This window comes from Sapajus apella, unplaced genomic scaffold, assembly GCF_009761245.1.
Source record: "Sapajus apella isolate SASKATOON/1434 unplaced genomic scaffold, GSC_monkey_1.0 scaffold14, whole genome shotgun sequence".
Classification (NCBI taxonomy): Eukaryota; Metazoa; Chordata; class Mammalia; order Primates; family Cebidae; genus Sapajus; species Sapajus apella.
In genome coordinates this window covers 16962884-16980993 of record NW_022436954.1, presented here as the reverse complement: position 1 = coordinate 16980993, position 18110 = coordinate 16962884, and the positions used below count along the sequence as shown (strand labels likewise).

General features: G+C 52.3%; 1 protein-coding gene across 1 annotated transcript in view; it reads left to right on the top strand.

The window, feature by feature from the left end:
• The window catches only part of CREB3L1 (cAMP responsive element binding protein 3 like 1), a 45745-nt gene extending 32697 nt beyond the window's left edge, over window positions 1–13048 (top strand). The window contains exons 4-12 of the mRNA XM_032283470.1: window positions 1078–1156; window positions 2067–2224; window positions 3391–3540; window positions 3678–3736; window positions 3923–3991; window positions 7595–7694; window positions 8648–8774; window positions 11902–12166; window positions 12340–13048. Coding sequence (XP_032139361.1) covers window positions 1078–1156; window positions 2067–2224; window positions 3391–3540; window positions 3678–3736; window positions 3923–3991; window positions 7595–7694; window positions 8648–8774; window positions 11902–12166; window positions 12340–12376 — 1044 coding nt within the window. The 3' untranslated portion in view covers window positions 12377–13048. The remainder of the gene's footprint in view (window positions 1–1077; window positions 1157–2066; window positions 2225–3390; window positions 3541–3677; window positions 3737–3922; window positions 3992–7594; window positions 7695–8647; window positions 8775–11901; window positions 12167–12339) is intronic.
• Window positions 13049–18110: the final 5062 nt, after the last annotated feature.

The following is an 18110-nucleotide window of genomic DNA, read 5'->3' as shown; positions in this document are numbered from 1 at the left end:
ATTCTGCATCCCACCCACAATATCCTGATCTCTCTGGGGCTGCAGCCCAGGGACCAGGGGGAGAGGGGGGCCTGAAATCCAGCCCCCAACACCATGCCTTCCTCAAAGAGGACACCACTTACATGCATGTCGGTAGTCACATGTACAAAGCCATGCATGTTCTTAAAGTCCTTTCTGGAACAACAAGTCAGAATATAAATAAAGAGAAATGCATGTTTAAAATGTCCATCTGAGGCTGGGCGCAGTGGCTCACACCTGTAATCCCAGCACTTTGGGAGGCTGAGGTGGGTGGATCACGAGGCCAGAAGTTCAAGACCAGCCTGACCAACATGGTGAATCCCCGTCTCTACTAAAAATACAAAAATTAGCCAGGTATGGTGACAGGCACCTGTAATCCCAGCTTCTCAGGAAGCTGAGACAGGAGAATCACTTGAACCAAGGAGGTGGAGATTGCAGTGAGCTGAGACCGTACCACTGTTCTCCAGCCTGGGTGACAGAATGAGACTCCATCTCAAAAAAGAAAAAAATGTCCATCTGATTCTATCAGGCCCTTGCTTCAAACCCATTAGGAGCTCTCATTGCCTCATACTTCTTTGGATTCTACTTCTATTTATACCCCAGGACTCATTTCAGACTTTGACCTCTCAGGGAGCTTTCTCTGAGCCCCCAGCCAATCAATGCCTCCTTCTTCTGTACTATTCCTACGAGTCATCGAACAGCTACACTGTTGCAGACATTACCTCTTCTTCTTGTCCTCATGGCAACCTGCGTACCAAAGCCTGTGTGGCTTTCACAGCTGGTGTGGAAGGTGGCCCTACCCTCGGAGGCCCCCCTTCTCTGAGCTTAAGGTCTGGACTACACTACTTGGCCACCAATCCTTTCTCTTCGGTGTGCCTTGGCTTCTCTAAGCTCAAGAACTCGCCTCTATTCCCTTGAAGCTGTGCCCAGAACTCCAAGCCCCGCCACTTCCCCAACCGTGCAGAGTAGACCAGCAGCCTTAGGGAGGATGTGGTTAGAATGACATGGCGGGGACAGACGCAGGGGCAGCTAACGGAGCTGGGCTTGTGTGTTCCTCAGGCCCCGGGAGAGATGACTCAGCTGCCAGTGATCAAGGCAGAGCCTCCGGAGGTGAACCAGTTCCTCAAAGTGACACCAGGTAGGTGTGTCCAGGGAAGGGCTCTCTTCCCCTCCAGTCTTGGGCAGACAGCATCCCTAGTCCCTTGGTTCAACCCACCCCTGTCTCTTGACAACTCCTCCCCCAGAATATCCTCTCCACCCTTCCCTACCCACTCCCCCTCCACCCCTCCATCCATGCCCGCTCTTCATATCCAATCCTCTTCCTTTTTTTTTTGAGACGGAGTCTCGTTCTTTCGCCCATGCTGAAATGCAGTGGCACAATCTCGGCTCACTGCAACCTGCAACCTCTGCCTCCCAGGTTCAAGCAATTGTCTCAGCCTCCCTTGTAGCTGGGATTACAGGCGCCCGCCACCATGTCCAGCTGATTTTTGTATTTTTAGTAGAGACAGGGTTTCGACATATTGGTCAGGCTTGTCTTGAACTCCTGACCTCATGATCCACCTGCCTTGGCCTCCCAAAGTGCTGGGATTACAGGCGTGAGCCACCGCACTTGGCCTTCATTCAGTCCTCTTCTTGCCCAATCTGCTGCTGCCATCGCTCCTGCTTGCCCAGCCTCACCCTATGAGAGAGAGGCCCCAGTCACCTTCTGGGGTTGCTGAGCTTAAAGCCCTGAACTCTGTGAAGTCAGGGGTCAGAGAGGACCTCCCAAGAATTCAGCTTCTATGATGTCTATGCTAAGGGCAAGCCTTAAAGGAGCTGGGTCTCTGTGGTGTCAGATGAGGCAGCACCCAGGAATTGGCTATCCAGATGTCAACTGTCTTTCTGCCACTGCTGAGGGCCTTCTGATATCACAGCTGAGGCCCAGGACCTGACAGTCTGTTTCCCACAATGTCAGAGCTGGTGCAGGCCATGTTCAGCTGAACTCATGATGATGTCGGAGCAAAGCTGGGGTGCAATGTTGCTAACCCGGTTTCCCCTGCTCTCCCCAGAGGACCTGGTGCAGATGCCTCCAACGCCCCCCAGCAGCCACGGCAGTGACAGCGACGGCTCCCAGAGTCCCCACTCTCTGCCCCCTTCCAGCCCTGTCCGGCCTATGGCGCGCTCCTCCACAGCCATCTCCACCTCCCCACTCCTCACTGCCCCGCACGTAAGGAGCTACGGGTGGGCTGATCCCAGAAGTGAGAAATTGAATACATCCACCTGAGCACACTGGCCAGTGGGGAGGGTTGGGAGCCCTGAGACTGATCCCCACCCTCCTCAGAATTCAGAGGGATGCCTGCCTTGCAGATGGGAATTCGAATCCCGTTTTTTGTTGGTTTTTTTTTAGTCTCACTCTGTTGCCCAGGCTGGAGTGCAGTGGCTCAATCTCGACTCACTGCAACATCTGCCTCCCAGGTTCAAGCAATTCGCTTGCCTCAGCCTCCTGAGTAGCTGGGATTACAGGCACTTGCTACTACACCCGGCTAATTTTTTTCTTTTCTTTCTTTTTTTTTTTTTTCAAAGACAGTCTCGCTCTGTTGCCCAGGCTGGAGTGCAGTGGCACGATCTCAGATTACTGCAACCTCTGCCTCCTGGGTTCAAACGATTCTCCTGCCTCAGCCTCCCGAGTAGCTGAGACTACAGGTGTGCACCACCACACCTAGCTAATTTTTGTATTTTTAGTAGAAGCAGGGTTTCACCATGTTGGCCAGAATAGTCTCAATCTCTTGACCTTGTGATCCGCCCTCCTCGGTCCCCCAAAGTACTGGGATTACAGGCGTGAGCCACTGCACCCGGCTGGGAGTTTGAATCCTTTTACCCTGCTTCATGGTGAACAGGAGACTGTTGCAGAGCCAGGACTAGAACTTGACATTCCTGACTTCCAAGGGATGATCCAGGCTGCCTCCAAGGAGCACTGTATGAGGAGCAGTTCCCAGATGCTCCGGAATCCCCAGGGAACATAGAGCTAGGCCCTGAGCCCTGGGTTAGGTGTGGAGTCTTCCAAGCCAAGACTGTAGGGAGGGGTCTGAGGGAGATGCTCTTTGGGGCACCCCAAACAAGTGAGCTTTGAGGCTGTGGTCTCAGGGATGAGATCTCCAGGACCGCCCCCGACCCCAGCAATGCACTGAGTGCCTAACACCTGCGCTCTCGGTGCCGTTCTGGCACGTGACACGTGTTACTGAATTTCACCCAGATCCACCCCCTTTTCAGATGAGGAAACTGAGACGCAGCAAGTTGTGTGCCTCGCCTGGGTCATATAGATAGTATGTGGCAGAGCTTGAATTTGAACCCAGGGCTGCCTGGCTCCTAACTACCACGTCCTACTTCCTACAGAAACTACAGGGGACCTCAGGGCCACTGCTCCTGACTGAGGAGGAGAAGCGGACCCTGATTGCTGAGGGCTACCCCATTCCCACGAAACTCCCCCTCACCAAAGCCGAGGAGAAGGCCTTGAAGAGAGTCCGGAGGAAAATCAAGAACAAGGTACAGCCGGCCGCCCGGGGCTTTGAGGGGCTTCCTTGGTGGGTGGGCTTCCCTGGCACACCAGCTCTGAAATTGTGGGGGCCCAGGAAGTGGCTATGTGGCAGTGCTAACCCTTGTTTTTGGGGCTCCCCCTCTAGATCTCGGCCCAGGAGAGCCGTCGTAAGAAGAAGGAGTATGTGGAGTGTCTAGAAAAGAAGTAAGGGGCTTGGGAGGGGTGGGGGGTCGACGCGCCACTCCCTCGCCTGACCTGCCCTCCCAGGCCCTCTCTGATGTGGCAGCAGAGGCAGGAGGCACGGGGGCACGTGATGGTGGGGGGCTAGGCCGAGGGGCTGTCGTGAGTCTGGGGACTGCCCCTGAGCCTCCGCCTGCTTGGCCCCTACAGGGTGGAGACATTTACATCAGAGAACAATGAACTGTGGAAGAAGGTGGAGACCCTGGAGAATGCCAACAGGTGGGTGGCGCCTTCTGCATCCCACCTGGCCTCCTGCTCCTCTGCAACCCACACCTGGCTGTGCATAGCTCTGGGAGACAGGAGAGAGGAGAGAGAACTCATCCTTTAGGATGACAGGGACCTCAGAAACACGCCCTATAGCCTTGGGTCACTTACATCCTGCCCCTCCCTGTGTTCCCATTTTTCTTCACCTACTAGATACCTGGCAGGGCTGCTGAGTTGCTTAAGTGAGCAGATGTTTTCAAAATGTGGTCCTCAGACCGGCAGCATCCCCCAGGAATTGTTAGAAATGCTTATTCTCCGGCTCCATGCCAGGTCTACTGAGTCAGAAGCTCCAGGGGTAGGGCCCAGCATTCTGTGTTTTAATAAGCCCTCCAGGGAATTCGGATGCACTCTCAAGTCTGAGAACCACTCATGTAGATCCTTGTTACTCAAAGCCAGTTGCCCGAGACAGGCAACATCAGCATCACCTGGGAGCTTGTTAGAAATGCAGGCCAGGCGAGATGACTCATGCCTGTAATCCCAGCACTTTGGGAGGATGAGGCAGCCAGATCATTTCAGGTCAGGAGTTCGAGACCAGCCTGACCAACATGGTGAAACCCCGTCTCTACTAAAAATAAAAAAAATTAGCTGGGCGTGGTGGTGGGCACCTGTACTCCCAGCTACTCAAGAGGCCAAGGCAGGAGAATCACTTGAACCAGGAGGTGGGGGTTGCAGTGAGCCAAGATTGTGCCACTGCACTCCAGGCTGGGCCAGACTCCGTTTCAAAAAAAAAATGCAGAATTTCAGAACTCTCTCCAGACTTACTGGGCTAGAAACTGCATGTTCACAAGATCCTTAGGTGATTCACAGGCACTATGAAGTTTGAGAAACAGGAGTGTAGAGACAGCAGCGCAGTGCCTGGCGGGTAGCAGCCACCTAAAGTCACAGCTCTGGGTTCTTGCCCTGCTCTGCCATTTTTGCGACTCTGTGGAGAAATCGTTAAACATCTCTGGGCCCCTGTTTCTTTGTCTAAATGGGATGATAGAAACATTAACTCACAGAGCCATGCACAGGTACAGCGGCTCACGCCTGTAATCCCAGCACTTTGGGAGGCCAAGGTAGGTGGATCGCTTGAGGTCGGAAGTTCAAGACCAGCCTGGACAACATGGTGAAACCCTATCTGTACTAAAAATACAAAAATTAGCCAGGTGTGGTGGTGCACACCTGTAATATCAGCAACTCAGGAGGTTGAGGCAGGAGAATTGCTGGAACCCGGGAGGTGGAGGTTACAGTGAGCTGAGATCACCCCAATGCACTCCAGCCTGGGTGGCAGAGTGAGACTCTTTCTCAAAAAAAAAAAAAAAAAAGAAAGAAACATTATCTCATAGGATTGATAAGAGATCATGCAAGTAAAGGACCAAGGCTGATGCTTGGTATTTAGGAATGTGCAATTCATGCTAGCTTTTATTCTTCTTTCATTTCTAAATTTATTTTCTTGAGACAGGGTCTGGCTCTGTTGCCCATGCTGGAGCGTAATGAGGCGATTATAGGTCACTGTAGCCTGATCTCCTGATTCTCCCCACTTAGCCTCCGAAGTAGCTAGGACCACAGGTGCACACCACCATCCCTGGCTAATTTTTTTTTTTTTTTTTTTTGAGACAGAGTTTCACTCTTGTTACCCAGGCTGGAGTGCAATGGCGCGATCTTGGCTCACCGCAACCTCCGCCTCCTGGGTTCAGGCAATTCTCCTGCCTCAGCCTCCTGAGTAGCTGGGATTACAGGCACGCACCACCATGCCCAGCTAATGTTTTGTATTTTTAGTAGAGACAGGGTTTCACCATGTTGACCAGGATGGTCTCGATCTCTTGACCTCGTGATCCACCCGCCTCGGCCTCCCAAAGTGCTGGGATTACAGGCGTGAGCCACCGCGCCCGGCCCCTGGCTAATTTTTTAAAAGTATTTTGTAGAGACAGGGTCTTGCTATATCGCCCAGGCTGGTCTCAAACTCCTGAGTTCAAGCATATCTCCTGCTTTGGCTCCCAAAGTGCTGGGATTATAGGCATAAGATACTGCACCTGGCCTTCTTTCATTATTTAGTTTTATTTATTTATTTCTTTATTTTTGAGTCTTGCTCTGCTGCCCAGGCTCCAGTGGCACAGTCTCAGCTCACTGCAACCTCTGCCTCTTGGGTTCAAGTGATTCTTGTGCCTCAGCCTCCCAAATAGCTGGGATTATAGACATGTACCACCATGCCTGGCTAATTTTTTTATTTTTAGTAGAGATAGGGCTTCGCCATGTTGTCCAGGCTGGTCTTGAACTCTTGACCTCATGTAATCCTCCTGCCTCAGCCTCCCAAAGTGCTGGGATTACAGGCATGAGCCATTATTTTTCATTCCAAATTTCTGATAGTGACCAGCCATGAGCCTCTGGTAGGTCTTTAATAATTATTTTCTGGGATCAATTACAATAACCTAGACAACAGCCTGGTATGCAGCAGGTGCTCAACACAAAACCTTTTCCTTCTTTCCTTCCTTCTCCCCCAGCTTCTCCAGAGGGATCCAGCCACTCCTTTGTTCCCTGATTGGCCTGGAGAATCCCACCTCACCCTTCCACCCCTCTGCCTTTGGCTGGGGTTCATTTCTGGCCCAAAGTAGGTCCAGGCCGTTGGAGCTATTTCGCCACCTGCTGTACATTGTGGGAACTGCAACTCCCACGTGCCCGGTTGGGTGGAGAGAGACTAATTTGCCCACTAAGCCTGTGTTGAACACGTTCTCTGAGCACCCAGAAGATTCCATGTTCAGTGGGACCCAGTCCTCACCCTCAGGGAGGCCACGGTTAGTGAAGGAGACTGATGTGGAAATCTAAATAAACAAAGGGCTGTGATAAAAGCAAACACAGCAACAAAACTAACAAAAACAGCCAGGTGTAGTGGCTCACACCTGTAATCCCAGCACTTTGGGAGGCTGTGGCAGGTGGGTCACAAGGTCAGGAGTTCGAGACCAGCCTGGCCAACATGGTGAAACCCCATCTCTATTAAAAGTACAAAAAGTTAACTAGGCGTGGTGGCAGATGCCTGTAATCCCAGCAACTTGGGACGCTGAGGCAGGAGAATCACTTGAAACTGGGAGGCAGAGGTTGCAGTGAGCTGAGATCACACCCCGCACTCCAGCCTGGGCGACAGAGCAAGACTCTGTCTCAATACAAAACAAAGCACCTAACACTAACAATAGCTACCATTTACTAGACACTCACTCCATACCAGGCACTGTGCCAGACAGGTCCTTCTTATCAGTTCAGGGTGCTGGGGGTGCCAGGGAGGGAAGGTCTAGGTACCTGTGGCTGGGATCAGTTAAGCAATAGAAGGCTGGCCTCTGCGCAGCTGGGAGCAGGTCTTCCCTCCTCCAACTCCCTTGGCCAGGAGCATCACAGGGTGACTCAGCCAGTCACCATGAGGCAGGCCACTCCATGGAGGAACCACACAGGAGGTGACTTTGCTATCTTGACTGAGACGGGCACCTGGTGTGGAGGCCAAGTCTCGAGCCAGCCCCCCTAGGAGAGCTCCAGGAGGCAGAGATGCCTGTGGGGTCACAGCCTGCCAGCTGACCACTGTGCCCTCCTCAGGACCCTGCTCCAGCAGCTGCAGAAACTCCAGACTCTGGTCACCAACAAGATCTCCAGACCTTACAAGATGGCTGCCACCCAGACTGGGACCTGCCTCATGGTAGGTGCAGCCCCCTCCACCACAGGCCCACAGGAGGAGCGTTCTTCCCAAAGCCGGCTTTTTCCAGGCGTGGGCAGAGCTCTGAGGATTGGTAACATCATGGGTGGCGTCACCAGGGTACACCATCCTGGTGCCTGGTGGGTGGTTCTAGCCGACCCCAGCCTCCTTCCCCAAGCCCATGGTGCCTTCTGCCTCACACTGGTCAACACAGTGGAGATGTGTAGGTGACTCCAGTGGCCCCAGCTAGGGGACAGCTGGGCGGGTTTCTTGAAGTGGTTTCCACAGGCTTTGTGCAGGGAAGGGCTTGGAGAGACTCAGGGAAGAATGGACCTGGTTCTTTCTGGAATGGATGGCTGTGAAAAGGCCAAGGAAACCCCTGGAAGCCTGTAAGAGCTCCCAGGGTGTGCTTCAGACCTCTTCTAGTCGCTCTTCCAACCTCTTCTGGAAATGGCCAGCCTGTTGCTGCCTAGCTCAGCCCGCCCCAGCCCTCCGAGACCCTGGAGCTGTCGGGTGGCAGAGCCAGACCATGGGCAGGGGTACATGGGCTCCCTGGCTCTCAGCACCTCCCACTAGCCAGGCTTTCCTGAATCCTGCTGAGAATGTGATGTGCTGGTGTGTCCCCCTCCCTCAACCCAGCCCCAAGCCCCACCTGCACCTGTCCCTTCCTTTCCTGACTCCTCTACCCCATAGGGTGATTCCATGTTGTCCACTTCCCTCCTGCTTCTAGCACTGCCTGTGGCAACCCCCCTACAATGGCTGGGATGGCCTGAGCGGCCCCTCCCTTCCCCAGAGAGGACAGGAGACCCCACGTGTAAGAGAGAGTGGCTGGCTGTAGGAGCTGTTTCCTTGGGAAAATGCTGAGACTTTCGTTGGTTTGGGAGAGAAGGGGTGGGGTGGTCAGGGCCACAGCTCTCCTTGTCCCAGGTCTGAGGCCACTCTCTCTTTGCTACCAGGTGGCAGCCTTGTGCTTTGTTCTGGTGCTGGGCTCCCTCGTGCCCTGCCTTCCTGAGTTCTCCTCCGGCTCCCAGACTGTGAAGGAAGACCCCATGGCCGCAGACAGCGTCTACACGGCCAGCCAGAGTGAGTACACTCCTGTCCCACCAGCTCCCTGGGCTGGGGCTGCCCTACCCCAACCCCAGTGTCTAGGCAGAAGCCAGACAAAAGAGAGAAGCCAAGTATGGGTCAGCATTATCTCATTCTGCCTCCTCATTTTCCAGATGGGGAAACTGAGGCCCAACGAGAGTCTATGCTTTGCTCAATGTTTGTGGTGGAATTGGGACTAAAATACAGAGCTCCCGATGCCCAGCCTAGCTCCCAGAGAGCTTCAGGAGTGGCTTGCAGGAGGTGGGTTTAGAGGATAACAGGAATATTCCAGCCCCAGGTCCATGCATTATGGTCAGTGTTTATGGGGCATCTGTTAGGCACTATCAGTATCTCAGGATAGGTACAGCAAGTCAGTTTCAGCTCAAAGGTCATTTCCAATAAGGTGGTGGTAGCTGCTTGAAACACTATGTTAAGAAGGACCCTGACCCAGGCACGGTGGCTCACGCCTGTAATCCCAGCACTTTGGGAGGCTGAGGCAGGTGGATCAGCTGAGGTCAGGACTTCAAGACCAGCCTGGCCAACAGGGTGAAACTCTGTCTCTACTAAAAATACAAAAATTAGCTGGGCATGGTGGTGCATGCCTGTAGTCCTGGCTACTTGGGGGGCTGAGACAGGAGAATCGCTTGAACCCTGGAGGCAGAGGTTGCAGTGAGCCAAGATCACGCCACTGCACTCCAGCCTGGATGATAGAGTGAGACTCTGTCTCAAAAAAAAGAAAGACGCTGAGGCACCATTCAGAATCGACAGGAAGGAGTGTCATGATCCATTGATAATGTCCAACATGGACAGAGGAAGGGTAGTGGTGGTGTGGGTTCAGATATCTACCATTTTTACAGGGGATAGTGAAGTATAGTGGTTAGGAGCACGGAGATAGCAAGTCCGTCGTAACTGGCACTGCCACTTGCTAACTGTGTGACCTGGGGCATATGTCTTAAGCTCCCTAAGCTTTCATTTCTTCATCTAGAAAAAGGGAGTGGCAATTCTGCACTTACTGAGCCATAGCTGTGAGACAGTGCATGAAACAGCACAGTGTCTGTGCTTATGAAATGATCAGATTCAGTCTCTTTGGGAGGAGCTCACGGAGGAGAGAAGAGCTACATCATACTAGCTGGCAAAGGGAGAACTGGGGTAGGGCCTAGCAAAGAATAATGTGGATTTCAGAGGGAGAGGATCCTTCAGATGGACCCACAGAGGAACTTCCTGGCAGTCCCTCGTCAATTACCAGTCACTTACCAAGAACCACCGTGTCTGGCAGGGCAGGAGGAGGAAGAGGAAACAGATGAGAGGTCAGAGGAGGGAAGATTAAGGAGTGAGTTTCAAGAAGGAGGGATATAGCAGGGAGGATGAGCTAGACATAGAGGGCCTTGAGGGGAGGAAGCTGGTGTGGGGAGGGTTAGGGGAAGAGGAAGCAGAGGTGGGGAGAGTGAAAGCCCCTCCCCGGACATGTGCAGCCTGAGGAGGAGAGAACAGGATGGTTGCTAAAGGCAGGTGGGCAGCGGCGGTGCAAGGTTTGGGGAGCAAGTTCTGGGGAGCCATGTGTCTGCTTTTCCAAGGTCACAGAAGCCACTGGAGAGAAAGGAATGGAAAGAGAGCTGGGTTTGATGGAGAAAGCCACAGCTAGAGGAGGGAATGGATGAGCCCCTTGGAGAGAAGGCAGTGGATTTTAGGCCCAAGACCTGAGCTGGGCAGAGAGAAGGACACATCCCAGCACGCAGATGGCTTTGAAGCAGGCTGGTTTGCAGAACTGGTGCATTGCACAGTTCCAGGGGTCACCGTTCACACAGCCTGTGAGGACATGGCTGCAGAGACACAGAGGTGGCAGATCCTAGCTCCAGGCAGGCCTGGGTTCGCATCCTCCCTTCAGGGAGGACAACTTCCCTGGGTGCCTGGAACTTCAGCTGCCTGCTCGGGGAAGAGGGGCTAAAGAGACCTCGTTCCCTAGAGTTTCTGTAAGATTTTAACCACTCGACGTAGGTCTATGGGTCTTGCATAATGCCTAGCAAATGTTGGGTGTCCAACAAATGTCTGTCTTCCTTCTCCGAAGGGCAAACTAGGACTTAGAATGGGGAAGAGACTTATTTCAGGCCTCACAGAAAGTAAGTGGTGGACTGGCTGGGTGCAGTGGCTCACTCCTGTGATCCCAGCACTTTGGGAGGCCAAGGTGGGTGGATCACTTGAGGTCAGGAATTTGAAACCAACCTGGCCAACATGGTGAAACCCCATCTCTACTAAAAATACAAAAAGTAGGGCCACGCGCAGTGGCACATGCCTTGTAATCCCAGCACTTTGGGAGGCCGAGGAGGGCAGATCACGAGGTCAAGAGATTGGGACCATCCTGACCAACATGGTAAAACCCCATCTCTACTGAAAAATAAAAATAAAAAAATTTAGCCAGGCATGGTGGTATGCGCTTGTAAGTCCCAGCTACTCGGGTGGCTGAGGCAGAAGAATCACTTGAACCAGGAGGCAGAGGTTGCAGTGAGCCGAGATCGCGCCACTGCACTCCAGCCAGGCAACAGAGTAAGACTCCATCTCAAAAAGGAAAAAAAAAAAAAAATACAAAAAGTAGCCAGGTATGGTGGCACACACCTGTAGTCCCAGCTACTCAGGAGGCTGAGGCAGGAGAATTGCTTGAAATCAGGAGGCGGAGGTTGTGGTGAGCCAAGATAGCGCCATTGCACTCCAGACTGGGCAACAAGAGTGAAACTTCGTCTCAATAAATAAATAAATAGAAAGAGGTAGAGCAAGCAAGTGATGGAGGTTAGAACACAGCTCCCAGATCCCCAAACTCAGTACCCTCTGCTTAGGAAGAGGTGACTTTTCTGATTATTTCCTGGACACAATTTCAATCACTTCCTCTCTATTACATTTCAACCTCTCATCTATGTGAAGTTGGTCCTAGCATCCCTATTTTACAGGTGAGCACACTAAGGCTCAGAAAGTTTAAAGCAAAGTGTGTGACTTACCTGAGGTCACACATCCAGGAAGTGTCACAGCTGGGACTCAGACCCAGGGCCTGCGTTCTTAACCCTAGGCCATGAATGTAGCCAGGATGACCAGGGAGTCTAGGCCACGCACGGTTCATCTTACACTCCCTCTCCAGTGCCCTCCCGAAGCCTCCTGTTCTACGATGACGGGGCGGGCTCATGGGAAGATGGCCGCAGCACCCTACTGCCCATGGAACCCCCAGATGGCTGGGAAATCAACCCCGGGGGGCCGGCGGAGCAGCGGCCCCAGGACCACCGGCAGCATGATCACCTGGACAGCACCCACGAGACCACCAAGTACCTGAGTGAGGCCTGGCCCAAAGACGCTGGAAACGGCACCAGCCCCGACTTCTCCCACTCCAAGGAGTGGTTCCGTGACAGGTGGGTGGGTGGCCCCTTGCCCTCCTGAGGTCTCAGGCTCCCCCTGCCTCCTGCTCACCCACATCAGCCACACCTTCCCAATGCCCCATTCCCGCTGGGCCCAGATCCAGCTTGCAGAGGGTCAGAGGGTTCCTGCTGGGCAGAGTCATCCCTGGCCTCTCTTCTCTCTCCAGGGATCTGGGCCCGAACACCACCATCAAACTCTCCTAGGCCATGGCAAGACCCAGGACATAGGACGCACCCCCGGCACCCAGAAGAGGAGTTCTCGCTCACTACCCCCGATCCGCCTCGTGCCCCTACCTCCTGGAGCTCCCCCTCCAGGAGAACAGACTCCACTTCCCAGCCCTTCCTTCCCCTGATATTTGGACTCTTCCCCTGGGCCTACCACTCTGTTCTCATTCTCCTTCCCACCACCATCCATCCGTCCTTCTCAGACAAACCACTCACTGGCCACCCCACCTCCTCTCATACACCCAACACAACCACTGCCTCCCCGCCCCCACACCTGCACCCAGACAGACACATCAACTTGCCCCACTCACAGACACCCCCACCCCACCCCCACTGTACAGAGACCAAGAACAGAAATTGTTTGTAAATAATGAACCTTATTTTTTATTATTGCCAATCCCCTAAGATATTGTATTTTACAAATCTCCCTCCTCCCTTCACCCCTCCCTTGTTTTATATTTTATGATGTTAGTGCGGGCTTTGCTGCTCCCTGGCCCAGGAAAGAGGGACTCCCCCACCTCGCCTGGCACCCCCCTGCCGCTGCCCAAGCCACTGGGCCTTTTTAATTGCAAACTGCTCTCTTCATCAGCTCAGCACATGCTTTAAGAAAGCAAAACTGAAAAAAAAAAAAAAAAAAAGATGCAGCATCAACTCCTGACTTTGTGCCTTTCTTAATTGGAGGGGAGGGAAAGTAGAACCAAAGGGCAGGGGACTGAAAGGGAAATTTGAGTTTATATTCCTGGCAGGCAGTGTGGGGGTATAGGAGTGTCAGAGGCATTTCTTTCTTTTTTCTTTTGTAGAGATAGGGTCTCACTATAATGCCCAGGCTGGTCTCAAACTCCTGGGCTCAAGCAATTTTCCTACCATGGCCTCCCAAAGTGCCAGGATTACAGGCGTGAGCCACCATGCCAACCTGTTCACTGTTTACTTTCCAATGTTTTGTTGACATCTTTGATTTGTTATTTCCTCTTCTGTCTTTGGTTTATTTACAGCTTTTCTATGTGCATGCTTTCAACTGAGGATCAGCAAGATAGTTGAGATACATGTTTGTTATCTGCCTATTTAAGGAGAACCCCACATATGTGTGTATGTGTACATGAATGAATGACAAGGTCTCACTCTGTTGCCCAAGTTGGAGTCAAGTGGTGCAATCATAGCTCACTTCAGTTTCAAACTCCTGGGCTTAAGCAATCTGTCCACCTCAGCCTCCCAAAGTGCTGGGATTACAGGCATAAGCCACTGCAGCTGGCCAAGAAGCCATTTCTATTGGGATTTCTCTTCTAGCCAGGTGCGGAATTCAAAACAAACAGAGTCTGCTGCAATTCACTCCTAGTATCAAGACAGAGTATTGAAGCCACCATCTTGGATTTTGGGGAGATGGCCACTTCCAGAATGGAGCCCCCACCGTGGGCCAGGCACAGTGCTAGGCACTTCACACACCATACCCAGTTTGGTCCTCCTAAGACCTGCCAGTTTCTTAGTTCTTGTGTCCTTTGCCTCAGCTGGATTGAAGGCACAGACTTCAAAGTCAAAGAGCTGCATTTGAGTCTTGGCGCTGCCACCTGCTAGCTGTGTGTGGTAGGCAGAATTCTAATATGGCCACCAAGATTCCCATCCACTGGTGTAAACGCCCTGTTGAATGCTTCCCCTAGAATGTGGAGCTGAGAGGACCTGCAAAGCTGAGAGGACGTCAGGCACATAATTAGATGACCTTTTATGGAAAAAGTTAAGAGATTGTGCAGATATAATTCAGGTCCCAAATCAGTTGATTTTAAGTTCGTTAAAAAGGGAGATGAAGGCCGGGCGCGGTGGCTCAAGCCTGTAATCCCAGCACTTTGGGAGGCCGAGGTGGGTCGATCACAAGGTCAAGAGATCAAGACCATCCTGGTCAACATGGTGAAACCCCGTCTCTACTAAAAATACAAAAAATTAGCTGGGCATGGTGGCGTGTGCCTGTAATCCCAGCTACTCAGGAGGCTGAGGCAGGAGAATTGCCTGAACCCAGGAGGCGGAGGTTGCGGTGAGCCGAGATCGCGGCATTGCACTCCAGCCTGGGTAACAAGAGGGAAACTCCGTCTCAAAAAAAAAAAAAAAAGAGGAAAAAAAAAAAAAAGGGAGATGAGTGAGGACACATGGACACAGGGAGGGGAGCATCACACACTGGAGTCTGTAGGGGGGAAATAGGAGAGGGACAGCGGGGGGTGGGGAGCTGGGGAGAGATAGCATGGGGAGAAACACCAGATATAGGTGATGGGGAGGAACGCAGCAAATCACACTGCCATGTGTGTACCTATGCAACACTCTTGCACGTTCTTCACATGTACCCCAAAACCTAAAATGCAATAAATAAATAAAAAATCAAAAAACAAAAAAAGGAGATGAGGCTGGGTACACAGTGGTTCATACCTGTAATCCCAGAATTTTGGGAGGCCAAGGTGGGCAGATCACTTGAGGTCAGGAGCTGGAGACTAGCCTGGCCAACATGGTGAAACCCCGTCTCTACTAAAAATACAAAAATTAGCTGGGCATCGTAGTGCGCGCCTGTAGTCCCAGCTACTCGGGAGGCTGAGGCAGGAGAATTGCTTGAACCCAGGAGGTGGAGGTTGCGGTGAGCCGAGATTGTGCCATTGCATTCCAGTCTGGGTAACAACAGCGAAACTCCATCTCAAAAAAAAAAAAAAAAAAATTAGTCGGGCATGGTGGTGCACACCTATAATGCCAGCTACTCGGGAGGCTGAGGTAGGAGAATGCCTTGAACCCGGGAGGCGGAGGCTGCAGTGATCTGAGAGCATGCCACTGCACTCCAGCCTGGGTGACAGAGGGAAACTCCGTCTAAAAAAAAAAAAGGCAGATGATCCTGGGTGGGTCTGGCTTAAGCAGGTGAAAGCCAGGAATGAAGGGACTGGGCCTTCCTGAACGAGAGAGCACCTCCTGCTGGCCATGGGGCAAAAATCCATGTTGTGAGGGGAGGGGCATTTTCTAGGAGCCAAGGGCCCCAGAGCCACAGCAGCAAGGACCCAAATTCTGCCAACAACCTGAACAGGCTCAGAAGATGACACCGAGCTCCAGATGCAAACACAGCCTAGATAACACCTGGCTGCAGCCTGGTGACACCCGGAGGGAAGGACCCAGTTAAGCCATAGCCTGGACTGTGAGTCTTTGACACGGAGACAGGGCATGTGTGTTGTCTGAAGCTGCCAGGTGGTAGTGATTTGCTAGGCAACATAGGACATAGGTAAGACACTCTGTAATTGGAATCTCTCCGAGCCCCCATTTCTCCATTTGTAAAACAAGATTGCGTTGGGGACTCAAAGTGGTAAGTCATCTAAAGTGCTCAGAACAGGACCCAGAACTAGTGAGCTCCGAGAAGCACCAGCTGTGCATTAATAGGCAATGTCCAGGCCAGGTGCCGTGGCTCATGCCTATAATCCCAGCACCCTGGGAGGCTGAAGCAGGTGGATCGCCTGAGGTCAGGAGTTCAAAACCAGCCTGGCCAACATGGCAAAACCCCATCTCTACTAAAAATACAAAAATTAGCCGGGCATGGTGACAGGTGCCTGTAATCCCAGCTTCAACGTGAGGCAGGGAGAATTGCTTGAACCTGGGAGGTAGAGGTTGCAGTGAGCCGAGATCACACCACTGCACTCCAGCCTGGGCAACAGAGCGAGACTCCATCTGAAAAAAAAAAAAAAAAAAAAGGCAATATTGATATCATGTGCTACAGAGGGCCACGCAAGGGGGTCTGTGAAAGTACAAAGGAGAGTACCTCACCCAGACCTGAGCGGCAAGGCTTTCTGGAGGAGGAGACAGAAAAGATTCTTAGACATAGGCAGAAAATGGCTGGACATGGTGGCTCTTGCCTGTAATCTCAGCGTTTTGGGAGGCCAAGGCAAGAGGATTGCTTGAGCCCAGGAGTTCAAGGCCAGCGTGAGCAACATAGTGAGACCCCAGTCCCTATACAATATTTTTTTAAATCATGATAATGATGGCACATGCCTTTTGTCCAGCTACTTAGGAGGCTGGGGCAGGAGGATGGCTTGAATCCAGGAGTTCGAGGCTGCAGTGAGCTATGATCACGCTTCTACACTCCAGCCTGGGTGACAGAGCGAGACCCCTCCACTCTAAAACTAATAATAAAAGGCAGAAAAGAGGAAAGGGGGCATGCCAGGGAAAAGAAGCAGCCTAGGCAAAAGACTTCAAGGTGAGAGAGAACAGGAAACATTGAAGAAAAGTCAAATAGGCCAGGCGAGGTGGCTTGTGCCTGTAATCCCAGCACTTTGGGAGGCCGAAGTGGAAGTATCACTTGAGCCCAGGAGTTGGAGACCAGCCTGGGCAACAGCAAGACCCTGTTCCTATTGAAAGAAAAGTCAAATAATTTACAATAGCCAGAAGGTAGAGGGCAGAGACACTAAGAATTGAGCTTGGCTGATGGGCCCGGGCCACGTCCACAGGGCTGGCGAATGCCTTGCTAAGGCATTTGGACTTTATCACACAGGCACGATACTTTCATACACAGAAGTAAGGGCATGGTGGTGGGATGGCGCCTATGCCAGGCAGCCACCAGGAGAAAAGTGGGATGAGGCCAGACCAAATCATGAAAACTCAGAACTGGCCTCCACGCCCCTTCCCCTCAAAGCTTCAGCTTGGCCACCTCCAGTGACAGTGATGGAGACCTCACTGCTGCTAGGCATCAGTTTTAACTGCTAGAAAACGCAGGCCTTTATAGCAAGGCCACTAAAGGCTGGGCTCTGGATCCCACGCCATTATTATTATTAATTATTATTATTTTGAGACAGTGTCTCACTCTGGCACCCAGGCTGGAGTGCAGTGGCACAATCTCAGCTTATTGTAGTCGCTTCCACCTGCCGGCTTCAAGCGACCCTGCTGTCTCAGCCGCCCAAGTAGCTGGGAGTACAGGTGTGCACCACACGCTTGGCTAATTTGTGTATTTTTGGTAGAGACGAGGTTTTGCCATGTTGGCCAGGCTGTTCTCAAACTCCTGGCCTCAAGTGATCCACCCACCTCAGCCTCCCAAAGTGCTGGGATTACAGGCGTGAACTACTGCTCCCAACCTTGCTGTTACTATTATTAATGTGACTTTTTTTTTTTTTTTGAGACGGGGTCTCGCTCTGTCGCCCAGGCTGGAGTGCTATGGCGTGATTACGGCTCATTGCAATCTCCGCTTCCCAGGCTGAAGCCATCTCCGGCCTTAGCTCCTGGAGTAGCTGGGACTACAGGCATCCACCATCATCACCTCAAAGGCCCCAGGCCGGCGGTAGGAGCTGGGGGGTAAACCAGCCATGGGGATGTTGTAATGGAGGTGTGTATAGGATATTAAGGGACACAGAGTATCATGTAATTCAGATGGAGGAAAGAATCAAGGAAGGCAGCTGAAAGGAGGTGACCCTTGAACCGAGGCTCCAAGGATAGGAGGAGTTGGTAAGACAGAGAAGGGGTAAGAGCATTTGGAGTGGAGAGAATGGCAAATGCAAAGGCATGGAGCCATGAACAGCCAGACTGGGGTGAGGCAAGTGGCATTTTTTTTTTTTTTTTTTTTGAGGAGTTTCGCTCTTGTTGCCCAGGCTGGAGAGCAGTGGCACGATCTCAGCTCACCACAACCTCCGCCTCCCGGGTTCAAGCAATTCTCCTGCCTTAGCCTCCTGAGTAGCTGGGATTACAGGCATGCGCCACCCTGCCCGGCTAATTTTGTATT